The following is a 15,549-nucleotide window of genomic DNA, read 5'->3' as shown; positions in this document are numbered from 1 at the left end:
AGGGGTCCTACTGTATCTGGGAATCTAGCAGAGGATAAAAGGCATTAAAATATAAAAGGGCACATGAATTGGCATTGTTGAGGATACCAATCTTACAGATCCTGAGGGAGTAGTTTTTACCAATAGTGTTAAAAGGGTAAAAGTATGCTCATAGTGTTTTGTCTTCAGTGTTGAGTTTGTCATCTCATTTCTTAAATATTTTAATGTTTAGTTTTTACTACTTCTTGAATCCCATTTCAGCAATCTTGCCACTCTTAACTATGAAAAATACTGCTGTATATATGGCAGTAATTACCTCTTTGTAGGTAAAGGACTAGAGTTATGCTTGTGGTGCCATGTCTTCATTGTTTAGTTAGTCATATAATTTCTGAAATATTCTAGCAATTGTAACATTTACTACCTCCTCTTTTATCCTCTTCCAAATAAAGTACTTTCTAGTGTGACCTTATGTTCTCCCTGTTAATGGAGCCAAAAATGCTTCTATATCAGTTTTCATGTTATCAGTCAGTATGAACATTTTGAATGTTTACAGTCTTCCTTACTGGCTCGTCCTTTGCAACATGGGGAGCAATTTGTAGCATGTCTCAAGACTTTTTCCATTATATCTTTGTTCCCTATGATTTAAATGCCACATTACTCCCACATGTTCTAATATTGGTCTGGAGTACGTCATAAACAGTTCTTTTTTTCACCATTCCTTTGTTATAAAGTTTGCTGATATAGCATATGGATATATTATTTCATTTGTGATCCTCTGGTGACAATCTTCTATTTGATTACTTGCAAGTCCCTCTATCACATTCCATATTATCTGGCACAATTTTTATTCCTCTTGTGACTTATTGTCACTTTCCTCATTTACACTATAATATTTTTCCTCATAAAATTTCAGTTATCACTTCACATATTTTACTTTTGTAAGTCTCCTTGTATAGGTCAATATCTATATTACGTATTTTGTACAAGATTTTTGCTTCATATACAAATGTGCTCATATGGTTTTTTATTCCTTCTGGCAAATGATCTGTGTAAAATAGAAGCATTGTTGGGACAGCAACTGATACATGTGGGACCCAACTGATAACTTTTTTCTATCAGGACATTTTTCCATTTATCACTTTTCTCTGTCTCAGACAGAATAATCACAACTTTTTTGTAAAAATATACGTAGTTTGACTTTTATTCTGGTGATATTTTGCATTTTCTTTATTAATCTTTCATGGGAAACACCAAATTATTTTTAAAGCTAAATATATCCATACTCTTCATGAGTCTCCCTTTTATTTGATTTCTGTCCATATATAGTGGAATCAACCATTTTTGATGATGCAAGAAATCATGGAAATTTATAGTGGATTGTAATACAGTATATGTATAGAACTCTAGATATTGTGTGCTTAACAAGTGGAGGTTATGTATCATTAATCTTACTAATTATGCTACTAGTTCTTGAAAATTTTTAATTTTGGCATTGATAGTTTCTTGAATGTACCTTAAAGATACATGTAATATGTTTATTTGACAATTTTTGGTTATATGGGTGTAGTACACGACATATGAATGTGTCACATTGTATAGTCCAAGTCAGAGCAGTTGATCCCTTGCTACATGCTAGGTCACACTACATGTGTGCGTATTTTTTTTTATTACTCTTACAAGCACAGTCTTCTCTCTTTTTGTAAAGTGTATACATTTTTTGAGACATGATGTGAAGGAAAAAGCATAACACTGTTCATAATCCTTGACTTATATTAGATTAAGTATAGTGTATAGGAAACCAATTATTAATTTATATACTTTATTTACATTGTTTGAGTAAAGTATTTCTTGGTATTTCTTATACTAAATACAGTGGACCCCCAGTTATCGGCCGTAATCCATTCCAGAAGGTTAGCCAAAATTCTAAATGGCCGAACACCGAATTAATATTTCCCATGAGAAATAATGTAAATCCAGTTAATCCATTCCAGACACCCAAAAATATTAACAAAAAATGCATTTTTTAAAGAATACCTATAGTTTTACATACAGAAAACAATGAAAAAGAAATATAAAGCAGTAATTTTAATAATAAATGAACATTACATATCTTTATTGAAGACTTTGGTTTACATATCTTTATTGAAGACTTTGGTTTACATATCTTTATTGAAGACTTTGGTTGGCATATGGAAGAAGACGAGGAGGGGAGAGGGAGGAGAGTTTATTGTTTGGAAGGGGAATCCCCCCTCCATAAGGACTTCAGGTATCAAAGCCCTCTGTGGGGTTACTTCCCTTCTTTGTCTTTTACTGCCACAAGGACCAGCTTGAGTCACTGCACCCCTGTAGCACAAAAAATCTGTCCAGAGAGGCCTGTTTCTGGCATCTCTGTAAAATTTGCCTAAAATGGGACAAGACATTGTCATTGAACACATTGCAGACACAGCTTGCAACAGTTTTGTCGGAGTGATAATTCTCCACAAAACTTTGCACCTCACTCCACTTTGTACAAATGTCCTTAATAACTGAAGAAGGCACATTCTTCCCACTCTCTTCCTCTGAAGCAATATTCTCAGCTGCAGTCTGTTGCTGTTCCAGTTGAAGGTGTTGCAGCTCTTCAGTGGTTAGCTCTTTCCTATGGTCCTCCACCAACTCTTCCGCATCCTCACCACTCACATCCAACCCCATGGACTTCCCCAAAGACACAATACATTCCACAACAGGCATAGGGTCATCAGGGTAGCCTCAAACCCTTCAAAATCCTTGTCGAGGACACATTCTGGCCTTTCTGAGCTTTCTTTGGCCCCTTTCTTTCAACATACCGGCCGTATCCCACCGAGGCAGGGTGGCCCAAAAGGAAAAACAAAAGTTTCTTCTTTTATATTTAGTAATATATACAGGAGAAGAGGTTACTAGCCCCTTGCTCTCGGCATTTTAGTCGCTTCTTACGACACGCATGGCTTACGGAGGAAGAATTCTGTTCCACTTCCCCATGGTGGCTTATTTCACAGTTGCAATCAATAAACAAGCACCAAAAACAATGGATGAACATGCGGAGTATTCCTAACCCAATGAGAGAGACTGAGTGTGATACGAGTGAGGAAACGCGTCGCTGGTGGGTGGACGCGTCTCATACCAATGATTTCTGAACAAATGCCCGATATCCAGGGGGAAATTTCGCTGAAAAAAGTGCTCAATTTCTAAATTGGCCAATTTCTGCACCGGCTGATATCTGGGGGTCCACTGTACATTGAGGGAGATGCATCCGAACATAAATTCTCTACATTAGTGACAGATTAAAATATAGTACAGTAAGAGCTGGACGAGATTTTCGTATTATAATCAGTGACAAACATGTACCAATATGTACTAGACATTTATCTCTCACATCTCATGTACTATATATGCCATCTTTATATCAACAATGCATCTCTTAAACCTTTTTGTACCATATGAAATAAAATATACCTATTGGTACAGTAAAAATGTTTTGTAAATTTGTTTATCTGGTTTTGAATATTTTCCTTAGGCATTTGTAAACAAAATTAAATCAGTTATATGTACAGTAAAGTGAGCTGTGTTACATCCTCTGTAAATGTAAGGAGAGTAAATATAATAATACAGTTCATTTTTATGATCAAGCAAAGATGGTGTTGCAGTTAAGCATGTGTTATTGTATGTGAAACTGTTATCACTGTCATGGGTAAGACAAGAAAATGAAATGTTTGTAGTTCTGTATAAATGATTATCTTCTCAGATAGTATAACCTTAATGCATGAAACTTGGGGTTGCAGTCAATTTGCTAGAATATTTTTCTTTGGTCTGGGTAAAAAATACATTCTGGAAGCTTGCTCTGCAGTTTGTTGGACAATGAAGTTTACATCTGTATATGCTGTCAACCTTTAATATAACAGCTACCAACTGTTTTATACTGATGTGATCTTTTTATACTTTCTTTCCTGATATATTTATAGTTATGTTGACTCCTAAAGAACTGATTTAAAACTGTATTTACCATTATTATTTTTTCAGCTGTTTGACCAAATGGGTCTCCAAGATCTTTTTTGTTTTTCCTCCCTAAATATGTTATGGTTATTTGGGCAAGAATCTCTTGTGACTTACTCCAAACAAATGTTTTCAATATCTTTTAAGTAGTTCTTTTAGACTTTACAATAGTGTGTTACAGTATATCAACATCTTGCTCCAAGACCAGACATTTAATGGTTCTGTTTAATCTAGGATAATAAATAGAATAAATACCTTATTTTTTCTGTCAGTTTGTGATCAGTTTAGGCATTTCTTCAAAACCTTACCTATACAGTATTTGATATTTGGATAAATAAAATAGTTAAGATGGGAATAAAAAAATTTAGGCATGGCCACATAATGTAAATGGTGAAATTTGAAAGAAATGAGATTAATGTAATTGGTATATTCAGAATGGGAAAGGATATGGTAAATAGAGGAAAGTAAATACTAATGGTATTTAAACAGAGTTGTATTGTATTCTTATTCAAATGTTTGTATTTCAGTGGTTTCATTTATGTGCCTCTCATATATAAGCACAATACCATACTTTATTAAGAAAATGAATGACTCTGTTCTCCAGCACGTCCCACAGCACGTCCCACAGCACGTCCCACAGCACGTCCCACAGCACGTCCCACAGCACCTCCCACAGCACCTCCCACAGCACCTCCCACAGCACCTCCCACAGTGCCTCCCACAACACCTTCCACAGCACATCCCATATGTGGTTCTGACCAGCAAGGCCCCAACATATGTCGTGATGCAAAAACTTATGCATGCTTCTGTGATGGGGTGCGAGAGTGCCCAGAAGGAGAGGATGAAGATCATTTAAAGTGCGATACCACCGGTAATACAGCACAAAAATGTATTCTCACATTTGGGTGGAAAAGCTGTATTTTAACTTTGCTTTGGCTATTGTTGGAAATTGCTGTTCATCAGGATTAACAAAGTGCTTAATTTTTCTACTGGCTGTTATGGATTTTCTGGCATTGATTCTAATACTAAAATGGATAAAATATTTCTTTTTCAGACACAGAGTTACTTAAGATTCTTATTTAACTTGTGAAGTACTATACTATACTTCATATACTGTGTGTGTGTGTGCATGCATGTACTCACCTAGTTGAGGTTGCAGGGGTCGAGTCCTAGCTCCTGGCCCTGCCTCTTCACTGATCGCTACTAGGTCCTCTCTCTCCCTTCTCCATGAGCTTTAATCATGCCTCGTCTCAAAACCATGTGTAGTTCCTGCCTCTACTATGTCATTTGTGTGTGTGTGTGTGTGATATTAATATTTTAAAAATTATTGGCTGGTATTAGGTACTGTCACTAAATTGTGATTTAATAATGGGTCAAAGTGGCCCTAAACATTTTCCAGTTTTCATTAGCATTTTGTAGGTTATGGTTTAAGCCTAATGTACAGTAATTTGCATATTAATTGAGACAGTGATGAAATTATTATTATAATCAAAAAGAAGCGCTAAGCCACAAGAGCTATACAGCGCTGCAGGGCAGGAAGGAAGCGAGGGCATCAGGTGGCAAAAGGGAGGTGGATGAGTAATAGGTTACGGATAACAGCGGGGCAGTGGATGGTGAAAGGGTAAAGGGCAGCAAGAGACTGAGCTAGAAAGGGCTGAGGGGAGTGCGAAAAGTATCATCAGAGTTTGTGGAGTAAATCAGTGGTTGTCAAGAAGTCAATGAGAGAGTCAGGATTAAAGGAGGGTCCATCTGCAAGAAGGGAAGGTAAAGAGAGAGTAGTAGAACGAAGATGGCGTTGGAGGTAAATTCTGCGTGCTCGTTGATAGAGAGGGCAGTCTAACAGAATGTGGCTAATCGATACTGGAACTTGACACTGCTCAAAGAGAGGAACAGGGTGCCTCTCCATGAGATACCCGTGAGTAAGACGAGTGTGGCCAATGCGAAGGCGGAAGAGAGTGGTCTCCCAACCACGGCACTGTTGACAAGAAGACGGCCAATAACCTATGCTCGGTTTAATAGAATGAAGTTTGTTACCAAGCAGAGTTGACCAACGTTGTTGCCAACGAGTGTGAAGGTGGGTAGCTATTGCAGCAAAATAGTCCAGAAATGGAACACCTCTGTAGGAAATTGGTAGGTCATGTACTGCTGACCGCACAGCAGTGTCTGCCTGTTCATTGCCCTGTACGTTGACATGACCAGGGACCCAACAAAAAATAATATCTTTATGCTTGGTAGAGATACGGCGTAGCCAAAGTTGGATACGGAGAACTAGGGGGTGAGATATATCAAATTTTTGTATAGCCTGTAGAGCACTAAGGGAGTCTGAGACTACCACAAATGATGACACAGGCATAGATGCGATACGAATAAGTGCTGCAAGAATGGCATACAATTCAGCAGTAAAAATGCTAGCCGAAGATAGTAAATGCCCCCGCACGACGCTGTCCGGAAACACTGCTGCGAATCCGACGCCGTCTGAAGACTTAGAGCCATCTGTGTACACAGCGATGGCATGAGAATGGGAGTGGAAGTGATCAAGAAAAAGAGAGCGGGAAGCCACCGTAGGCAGTTGAGCTTTCGAGCTAGGGAGTGAGAAAGAACAGACCCGAACAGCTGGAACTTCCCAGGGGGGTAGGGAAAAGAAGGATGCTACATGAACATATAAAGGTGGTAACTGAAAGGAAGACAAGAGTGAATGTAGGTGAAGAGAAAAGGGACGGAGCAAACGGGCGGCGAACGAATAAAGAATGTCTACTAATATCGGTGACCATTCTATAAATGGAAGGATTGTGGAGATCATGAGAGCGTACATAGTAGCGAAGGCAATGGGCATCACGGCGATCAGACAAGGATGGAACATTCGCTTCTGCATAGAGGCTCTCAACAGGGGAAGAGCGAAAAGCACCAAGGCACAAACGTAATCCTTGGTGATGGATGGGGTTAAGGCTAGAGAGAGTAGCAGAAGAGGCCGCTGAATAAATCTGGTCACCATAATCAAGTTTTGATAAAATGAGGGCTGAATGTAGGCGAAGCAGAGTTCGACGATCAGCTCCCCAGGAAAGATGAGCAAGGGTTTTAAGAAGGTTTAGCCGGCCTTCAGAGAGGTAATGTGAGGTTTCCAGGATAACCTACGGTCAAAGAGAAGGCCTAGAAACCTGACTGTATCACGTTCGGGGATACGGGAGCCATAGAGATACAAAGGATGATTGGAGATGACAGAGCGTCTAGTGAAAGTAATTTGGTGAGTTTGGGTACTGGAAAATTTAAACCCATGCATGGTGGCCCAAGTGGAAACACGGTCGACCGCATGCTGGAGAGAAACTGCAATGAGATGACAGTCAGCGCCTGCACAAGCAATAGCGAAGTCATCAACATAGAGTGATGACCAAATATTGGGTGGAAGAACAGAGGCCAAATCATTTATAGCAAGAAGAAAGTGTTGTGCTTAGAACACATCCCTGAGGGACACCTTCAGCTTGGACGAAGTCCGAGGAAAGAACATTATTGACTCGAACACGGAAATGTCTGTCAGTTAAAAAGTTCTTAGGGAAGGATGGTAGATTGCCTCGGAGGCCTAAGGAGTGGGCCTGAGCCAAAATATTATACCTCCAAGTTGTGTCATATGCCTTCTCAAGGTCAAAAAATGGCAATAACTGAGTGATTATTCGCAAAGGCATTACGAACATATGTATCCAAGCGTAGTAAGGGGTCTATGGTAGAACGGCCCTTACGAAAGCCATATTGACTAGCGGAGAGACTGTTGTGTGTCTCTAAATACCACATTAAATGTCGATTCACGAGACGTTCCATCACTTTGCAAACTGCACTAGTAAGAACGATGGGACGATAGTGGGAGGCATCATGTCCTGTAGTACCCGGTTTGCGGAAAGGGAGAACAATGGCAGATTTCCACAGCTGGGGAAGAACTCCTTGTGCCCAAATAAGATTGAAGAGGTGTAAGAGGACTACAAGGGCTGACTGATGTAAATGTTGTAACATACGAATATGAATGTCGTCAGGCCCAGCTGCCGATGATCGGCAAGCTGAGAGTGTTGCCTCCAGTTCTTGAAGTGTAAAAGGCACATTATACTGTTCTTCTCTGGGAGAAGAAAAGTCCAAGGGTACTAACTCTAAGGCAGACTTTGAGGAAAGAAACGAGGGGCATAGATGGAGCCCTCGGGAAATACCGACCAGATGTGTGCCAAGTTCAATGGCAACGTCGAGAGGGTTTGCTACATCAACACCAGCGACCCGTAGAACAGGAGCCGGGTCAGGAGAGTATTTACCACTCAATTTCCTCACTCTTTTCCAGACTGCACTCATAGAAGAAGCAGAGGTGATGGCGGAAACATAGTCTCGCCAGCAAGTGCGTTTAGTTTCACGGATGGCACGGCGAGCGATCGCACGCTTCTGCTTAAAATCAAGAAGTCTCTCAGCGGTTCTATTGTACTGGTACCTGCCCCATGCAGCGCGTTTCAAACGTACTGCACGAGCACAAGCAGGAGACCACCAAGGCACGCACTTCTGAGAATGCCTGCCTTAGGTTTGGGGTATAGAATGAGAAACTGCGGTATAAACTGACGTCGAGAAGAGGTGTAGGAGCTCATCAATGGAGGATGAAGAAGGAACCTCACTAAAAGCATTGAGTTGCGAGTAAAGGTCCCAATTTGCCCGATCAAATTGCCAGTGAGGGCTACGGAAAGGTGGTGAATAGGAAGGAGAAGTAAGAATGATTGGAAAATGATCGCTGTCATGTAAGTCTGGTAGAACAGACCAGGTGAAGTCTAGTGCAGTGGAGGAAGAGCAGACTGATAGATCGATGCAAGAGAGAGTATGAGTACGAGGATCAAAATGGGTGGGAGTACCCATATTTAAAACATGGAGGGGGTGAGAGGCGAGAAAAGCCTCCAACTGGATGCATCGTGAGTCACAATGAGACCCCCCCCCAGAGGAAATGGTGGGCGTTAAAATCACCAAGTAACAGAAGTGGTGGTGGTAAGGATGAAACTAGAAAGGCAAAATCTGGGATAGAAAATGCTCGAGAAGGAGAGAGATATAAAGAACATATTGTAAACCATTCACTAATTCCCAACCGCCAAATTCCCAGCCACCAAATTCCCAGCCGCCAAATCATATTTAAGTTTCCCACCACCTGCGAGTCCCTACTACCCTCCCACCGACCCCCACAACTGGCAGCCAGCCCTCCCACCACTGTGTGGTGAGTGTTTTGTTTGTTCATTATTTGCTATTAAACTACAGTATAAATAATGTAAACCCATTCATGACTGCATATTGGAATGGCTATTCGGACAGGTATTAGACGGTGACATCATGTGTTTACTCTTGAACACAGCAAAGAATTAAACATTTCTGCTACTGCTAATAATAACAATAGTAATAATAATAATAAGTATGATATAATTGAAGAAGGAAATTGTATAAAAATACGAGGGAGTGGTTGGCACATCGTCAGTGTGACTTTGTTTATGCTGGAGTGAACATTAGTCTCCCTGCTCTTCCAAACATTTCACAATAATTCATTGTGTTTGGTGCTTGTAGATTGAGTGTGACTGGATTGGTAGAGGCAGTGATTGAGGCAATGGTATTTAATAACATACATGTTAATAATAATACATGCTGTTAATAATATGTACTATTATTATTTATAACATATATGTTATTAAATACATACATGTTAATAATAATACATGTTATTAATAATAACATGTACTATTATTATTTATAACATATATGTTATTAAATACCACTGCCTCAACCGCTGAATTATTGTGAAATGTTTGCAAGAGCAGGGAGACTAATGTTCACTCCAGGATAAACAAAGTCACACTGACGATGTGTCAACCACTCCCTTGTATTTTTGTACAATTTCCTTCTTCAATTATCGTATTTATTATTATTATTACTATTGTTATTATTAGCAATAGCAGAAATGTTCGATTCTTTGCTGTGTTCAAGAGTAAACACATGATGTCACCATCTAATACCTTTCCTAATAGCCATTCCAATATGCAGTCATGAATGGGTTTACATTATTTATACTGTAGTTTAATAGCAAATAATGAACAAACAAAACACTCACCACACAGTGGTGGGAGGGCTGGCTGCCAGTTGTGGGGGTCGGAGGGAGGGTAGTAGGGACTCACAGTGGTGGAGGCAGTGGTGGAGTCTGTGGTATTTAATAACATACATGTTATTAACATACATGTTATTAAATAACATACGTTATTAAAACATAAAATGTATATATTTAGTACAATTTATGACGTTTTCATGTATTTTATGATTATTAATGGTTCAACAAGTTAAAGAAGCAGTATTGTAATATATTTCCCTACAATATATTGGGGCACCAAACATTGACGATTTTTCAACATTTGCGAGGCTCTTGATCCCCCAACCCTCGCGAATGTTGAGGGAGACCTGTACTACATTAATTAGGCTGAAACAGACATATGATGAGACAAAATTTATTCCTGTCCAAATTAATTTGCACTCTAATGTAAATACTAGTATATTTAGTAATTACATCTGTATTATTAATAACAAGGAAAATTGATACAGATTCGTATCATATTACATGTACAAGCACAGTAATATGCAAATTACTCTGCTTGCAATGAATCCCTGTGGAGAATTTGAAAGACTTGGTTTTGACAGTATTATACACAATGCCTTGACAAATGCATGACAGTATTTACTTCATTCAAAGATAACTCTCTAAACTTTTCTTGATTACAAAATGGTTTGGCAGTTTCAAAATTGTCAATTTCTTTGTCTGAACAAGCAAAACTCAGTAAAAAACAGGCGGATTACATTTGCAATTATACTATCTCATTGTACCATTTGTTAATTAGCTACCTTTCTGATTGTACATATGATAGTGGTTAACTGCATAAGAAATCCTACTTAATATTCTATGTCTAAATATCATTAACATTTAAACATTAGGATTAGTTTGCCTGAAATACATTGCATATTAGTTGCTTTCTTTTGTGCCCACCACTTTTTTACTACATGTAACCTTCATTATTTGTACCATATAAAGAAATGAACATTGTACAGTAGTCCCCCCATATCCGTGGGGGATACACTCCAAGACCTACCCTGGATACCTGAAACCCTGGATAGTTTTTGTTTACATACCTATGATAAAGTTTAATTGATAAATTAAGCAAAATAAGTCTAGAATTAGCACTTTTTCACTGATTGAAAGCATTTCACAGTTTCTCTTAGGCTTTGAAGAACTGCCAACATCACTACTTTTTCACTTCAGGAACATTATTAAGCAGAATTAACGATTAATTTTGGGCTACAGTAAACCATGGATAACTGAAACTGTGGATACCGAATCCGTAGATACTGGGGTTCTACTGTATTGTATTGTATATATTAGTAGTAATATTCAGTATTCTTTTCACTAACCACTACTGAAATCATGACTCACAAAATCATAATGACATGATTGATGACTTTGAAAGGACTTGAGCTGGAGTATCCTGCATTTGTGGTCACAGTGGTGGCCCATGCTCACCACCCTATAGTGTATAGAAATGAATACGTAATTGGATGAATCTCATTAGAGGCAGCTGGTTAACACACTGGCCTGTGTGCTTTAAGACTCACTTGCCATGGGGTCAAACCATTCCCATTCAGAAATTTCATTGCTGAAAATTGCTATTCACATTTAATATTTAACCTGTAAATTTTTTTTTTTTTATTATCACACCGGCCGATTCCCACCAAGGCAGGGTGGCCCGAAAAAGAAAAACTTTCACCATCATTCACTCCATCACTGTCTTGCCAGAAGGGTGCTTTACACTACAGTTTTTAAACTGCAACATTAACACCCCTCCTTCAGAGTGCAGGCACTGTACTTCCCATCTCCAGGACTCAAGTCCGGCCTGCCGGTTTCCCTGAATCCCTTCATAAATGTTACTTTGCTCACACTCCAACAGCACGTCAAGTATTAAAAACCATTTGTCTCCATTCACTCCTATCAAACACGCTCACGCATGCCTGCTGGAAGTCCAAGCCCCTCGCACACAAAACCTCCTTTACCCCCTCCCTCCAACCCTTCCTAGGCCGACCCCTACCCCGCCTTCCTTCCACTACAGACTGATACACTCTTGAAGTCATTCTGTTTCGCTCCATTCTCTCTACATGTCCGAACCACCTCAACAACCCTTCCTCAGCCCTCTGGACAACAGTTTTGGTAATCCCGCACCTCCTCCTAACTTCCAAACTACGAATTCTCTGCATTATATTCACACCACACATTGCCCTCAGACATGACATCTCCACTGCCTCCAGCCTTCTCCTCGCTGCAACATTCATCACCCACGCTTCACACCCATATAAGAGCGTTGGTAAAACTATACTCTCATACATTCCCCTCTTTGCCTCCAAGGACAAAGTTCTTTGTTTCCACAGACTCCTAAGTGCACCACTCACTCTTTTTCCCTCATCAATTCTATGATTCACCTCATCTTTCATAGACCCATCCGCTGACACGTCCACTCCCAAATATCTGAATACGTTCACCTCCTCCATACTCTCTCCCTCCAATCTGATATTCAATCTTTCATCACCTAATCTTTTTGTTATCCTCATAACCTTACTCTTTCCTGTATTCACCTTTAATTTTCTTCTTTTGCACACCCTACCAAATTCATCCACCAATCTCTGCAACTTCTCTTCAGAATTTCCCAAGAGCACAGTGTCATCAGCAAAGAGCAGCTGTGACAACTCCCACTTTGTGTGTGATTCTTTATCTTTTAACTCCACGCCTCTTGCCAAAACCCTCGCATTTACTTCTCTTACAACCCCATCTATAAATATATTAAACAACCACGGTGACATCACACATCCTTGTCTAAGGCCTACTTTTACTGGGAAAAAATTTCCCTCTTTCCTACATACTCTAACTTGAGCCTCACTATCCTCGTAAAAACTCTTCACTGCTTTCAGTAACCTACCTCCTACACCATACACTTGCAACATCTGCCACATTGCCCCCCTATCCACCCTGTCATACGCCTTTTCCAAATCCATAAATGCCACAAAGACCTCTTTAGCCTTATCTAAATACTGTTCACTTATATGTTTCACTGTAAACACCTGGTCCACACACCCCCTACCTTTCCTAAAGCCTCCTTGTTCATCTGCAATCCTATTCTCCGTCTTACTCTTAATTCTTTCAATTATAACTCTACCATACACTTTACCAGGTACACTCAACAGACTTATCCCCCTATAATTTTTGCACTCTCTTTTATCCCCTTTGCCTTTATACAAAGGAACTATGCATGCTCTCTGCCAATCCCTAGGTACCTTACCCTCTTCCATACATTTATTAAATAATTGCACCAACCACTCCAAAACTATATCCCCACCTGCTTTTAACATTTCTATCTTTATCCCATCAATCCCGGCTGCCTTACCCCCTTTCATTTTACCTACTGCCTCACGAACTTCCCCCACACTCACAACTGGCTCTTCCTCACTCCTACAAGATGTTATTCCTCCTTGCCCTATACACGAAATCACAGCTTCCCTATCTTCATCAACATTTAACAATTCCTCAAAATATTCCTTCCATCTTCCCAATACCTCTAACTCTCCATTTAATAACTCTCCTCTCCTATTTTTAACTGACAAATCCATTTGTTCTCTAGGCTTTCTTAACTTGTTAATCTCACTCCAAAACTTTTTCTTATTTTCAACAAAATTTGTTGATAACATCTCACCCACTCTCTCATTTGCTCTCTTTTTACATTGCTTCACCACTCTCTTAACTTCTCTCTTTTTCTCCATATACTCTTCCCTCCTTGCATCACTTCTACTTTGTAAAAACTTCTCATATGCTAACTTTTTCTCCCTTACTACTCTCTTTACATCATCATTCCACCAATCGCTCCTCTTCCCTCCTGCACCCACTTTCCTGTAACCACAAACTTCTGCTGAACACTCTAACACTACATTTTTAAACCTACCCCATACCTCTTCGACCCCATTGCCTATGCTCTTATTAGCCCATCTATCCTCCAATAGCTGTTTATATCTTACCCTAACTGCCTCCTCTTTTAGTTTATAAACCTTCACCTCTCTCTTCCCTGATGCTTCTATTCTCCTTGTATCCCATCTACCTTTTACTCTCAGTATAGCTACAACTAGAAAGTGATCTGATATATCTGTGGCCCCTCTATAAACATGTACATCCTGAAGTCTACTCAACAGTCTTTTATCTACCAATACATAATCCAACAAACTACTGTCATTTCGCCCTACATCATATCGTGTATACTTATTTATCCTCTTTTTCTTAAAATATGTATTACCTATAACTAAACCCCTTTCTATACAAAGTTCAATCAAAGGGCTCCCATTATCATTTACACCTGGCACCCCAAACTTACCTACCACACCCTCTCTAAAAGTTTCTCCTACTTTAGCATTCAAGTCCCCTACCACAATTACTCTCTCACTTGGTTCAAAGGCTCCTATACATTCACTTAACATCTCCCAAAATCTCTCTCTCTCCTCTGCATTCCTCTCTTCTCCAGGTGCATACACGCTTATTATGACCCACTTCTCGCATCCAACCTTTACTTTAATCCACATAATTCTTGAATTTACACATTCATATTCTCTTTTCTCCTTCCATAACTGATCATTTAACATTACTGCTACCCCTTCCTTTGCTCTAACTCTCTCAGATACTCCAGATTTAATCCCATTTATTTCCCCCCACTGAAACTCTCCTACCCCCTTCAGCTTTGTTTCGCTTAGGGCCAGGACATCCAACTTCTTTTCATTCATAACATCAGCAATCATCTGTTTCTTGTCATCCGCACTACATCCACGCACATTTAAGCAACCCAGTTTTATAAAGTTTTTCTTCTTCTCTTTTTTAGTAATTGTATACAGGAGAAGGGGTTACTAGCCCATTGCTCCCGGCATTTTAGTCGCCTCATACGACACGCATGGCTTACGGAGGAAAGATTCTTTTCCACTTCCCCATGGACAATAGAAGAAATAAAAAAGAACAAGAGCTATTTAGAAAAAAGAGAAAAACCTAGATGTATGTATATATATATATGCATGTGCGTGTCTGTGAAGTGTGACCAAGGTGTAAGTAGGAGTAGCAAGATATCCCTGTTATCTTAGCGTGTTTATGAGACAGAAAAAGAAACCAGCAATCCTGTAAATTTCTCTCATTAAAATAAATAATCTCTACAAAATTGTCATTTATGTAGTAGAAAATTAAATTACTACTAATGTTATTCTATCATTAGTTTATTAATATCTAACTTTTAAATGCTCAATGGCACATAGATTTAAAGCAGGTATGGAGGAAGTGATTATGTTCAGATATGGGGGTGAACTTGTTGGTGGATGGGTGTATGAAAGACACAGTGGACCATAGATTTGATGAAGGGAAAATGGTGGGTTTTGCATTGAGGCATCTGTGGAGACAAAGAACTTGGGTTATGAATGTTGAAGTGAGGAGGAGGAGGAGGAGGAAGTTGGAGGCAGTGAGGATGT

At 39.4% G+C, this 15,549-nt stretch overlaps 1 protein-coding gene across 50 annotated transcripts in view; it reads left to right on the top strand.

Annotated features, from left to right (window-relative positions):
* trol (terribly reduced optic lobes) overlaps positions 1–15,549 on the top strand; it is a 960,590-nt gene that overhangs the window by 228,826 nt on the left and 716,215 nt on the right. For 42 of the 50 annotated variants that reach the window (XM_070082142.1, XM_070082154.1, XM_070082175.1 and 39 more), the window contains one exon: positions 4,589–4,855. The exons of 3 other annotated variants lie outside the window; for them this stretch is intronic. In XM_070082142.1, coding sequence (XP_069938243.1) covers positions 4,589–4,855 — 267 coding nt within the window. The remainder of the gene's footprint in view (positions 1–4,588; positions 4,856–15,549) is intronic. 5 more of the 50 variants (XM_070082160.1, XM_070082128.1, XM_070082157.1 and 2 more) reach the window with 3 other exon arrangements.

The sequence above is a fragment of the Cherax quadricarinatus genome, chromosome 7, assembly GCF_038502225.1.
Source record: "Cherax quadricarinatus isolate ZL_2023a chromosome 7, ASM3850222v1, whole genome shotgun sequence".
Taxonomy (NCBI): Eukaryota; Metazoa; Arthropoda; class Malacostraca; order Decapoda; family Parastacidae; genus Cherax; species Cherax quadricarinatus.
The sequence above is the reverse complement of the archived record's forward strand: the minus strand, read 5'-3'. Positions and strand labels throughout refer to the sequence as shown.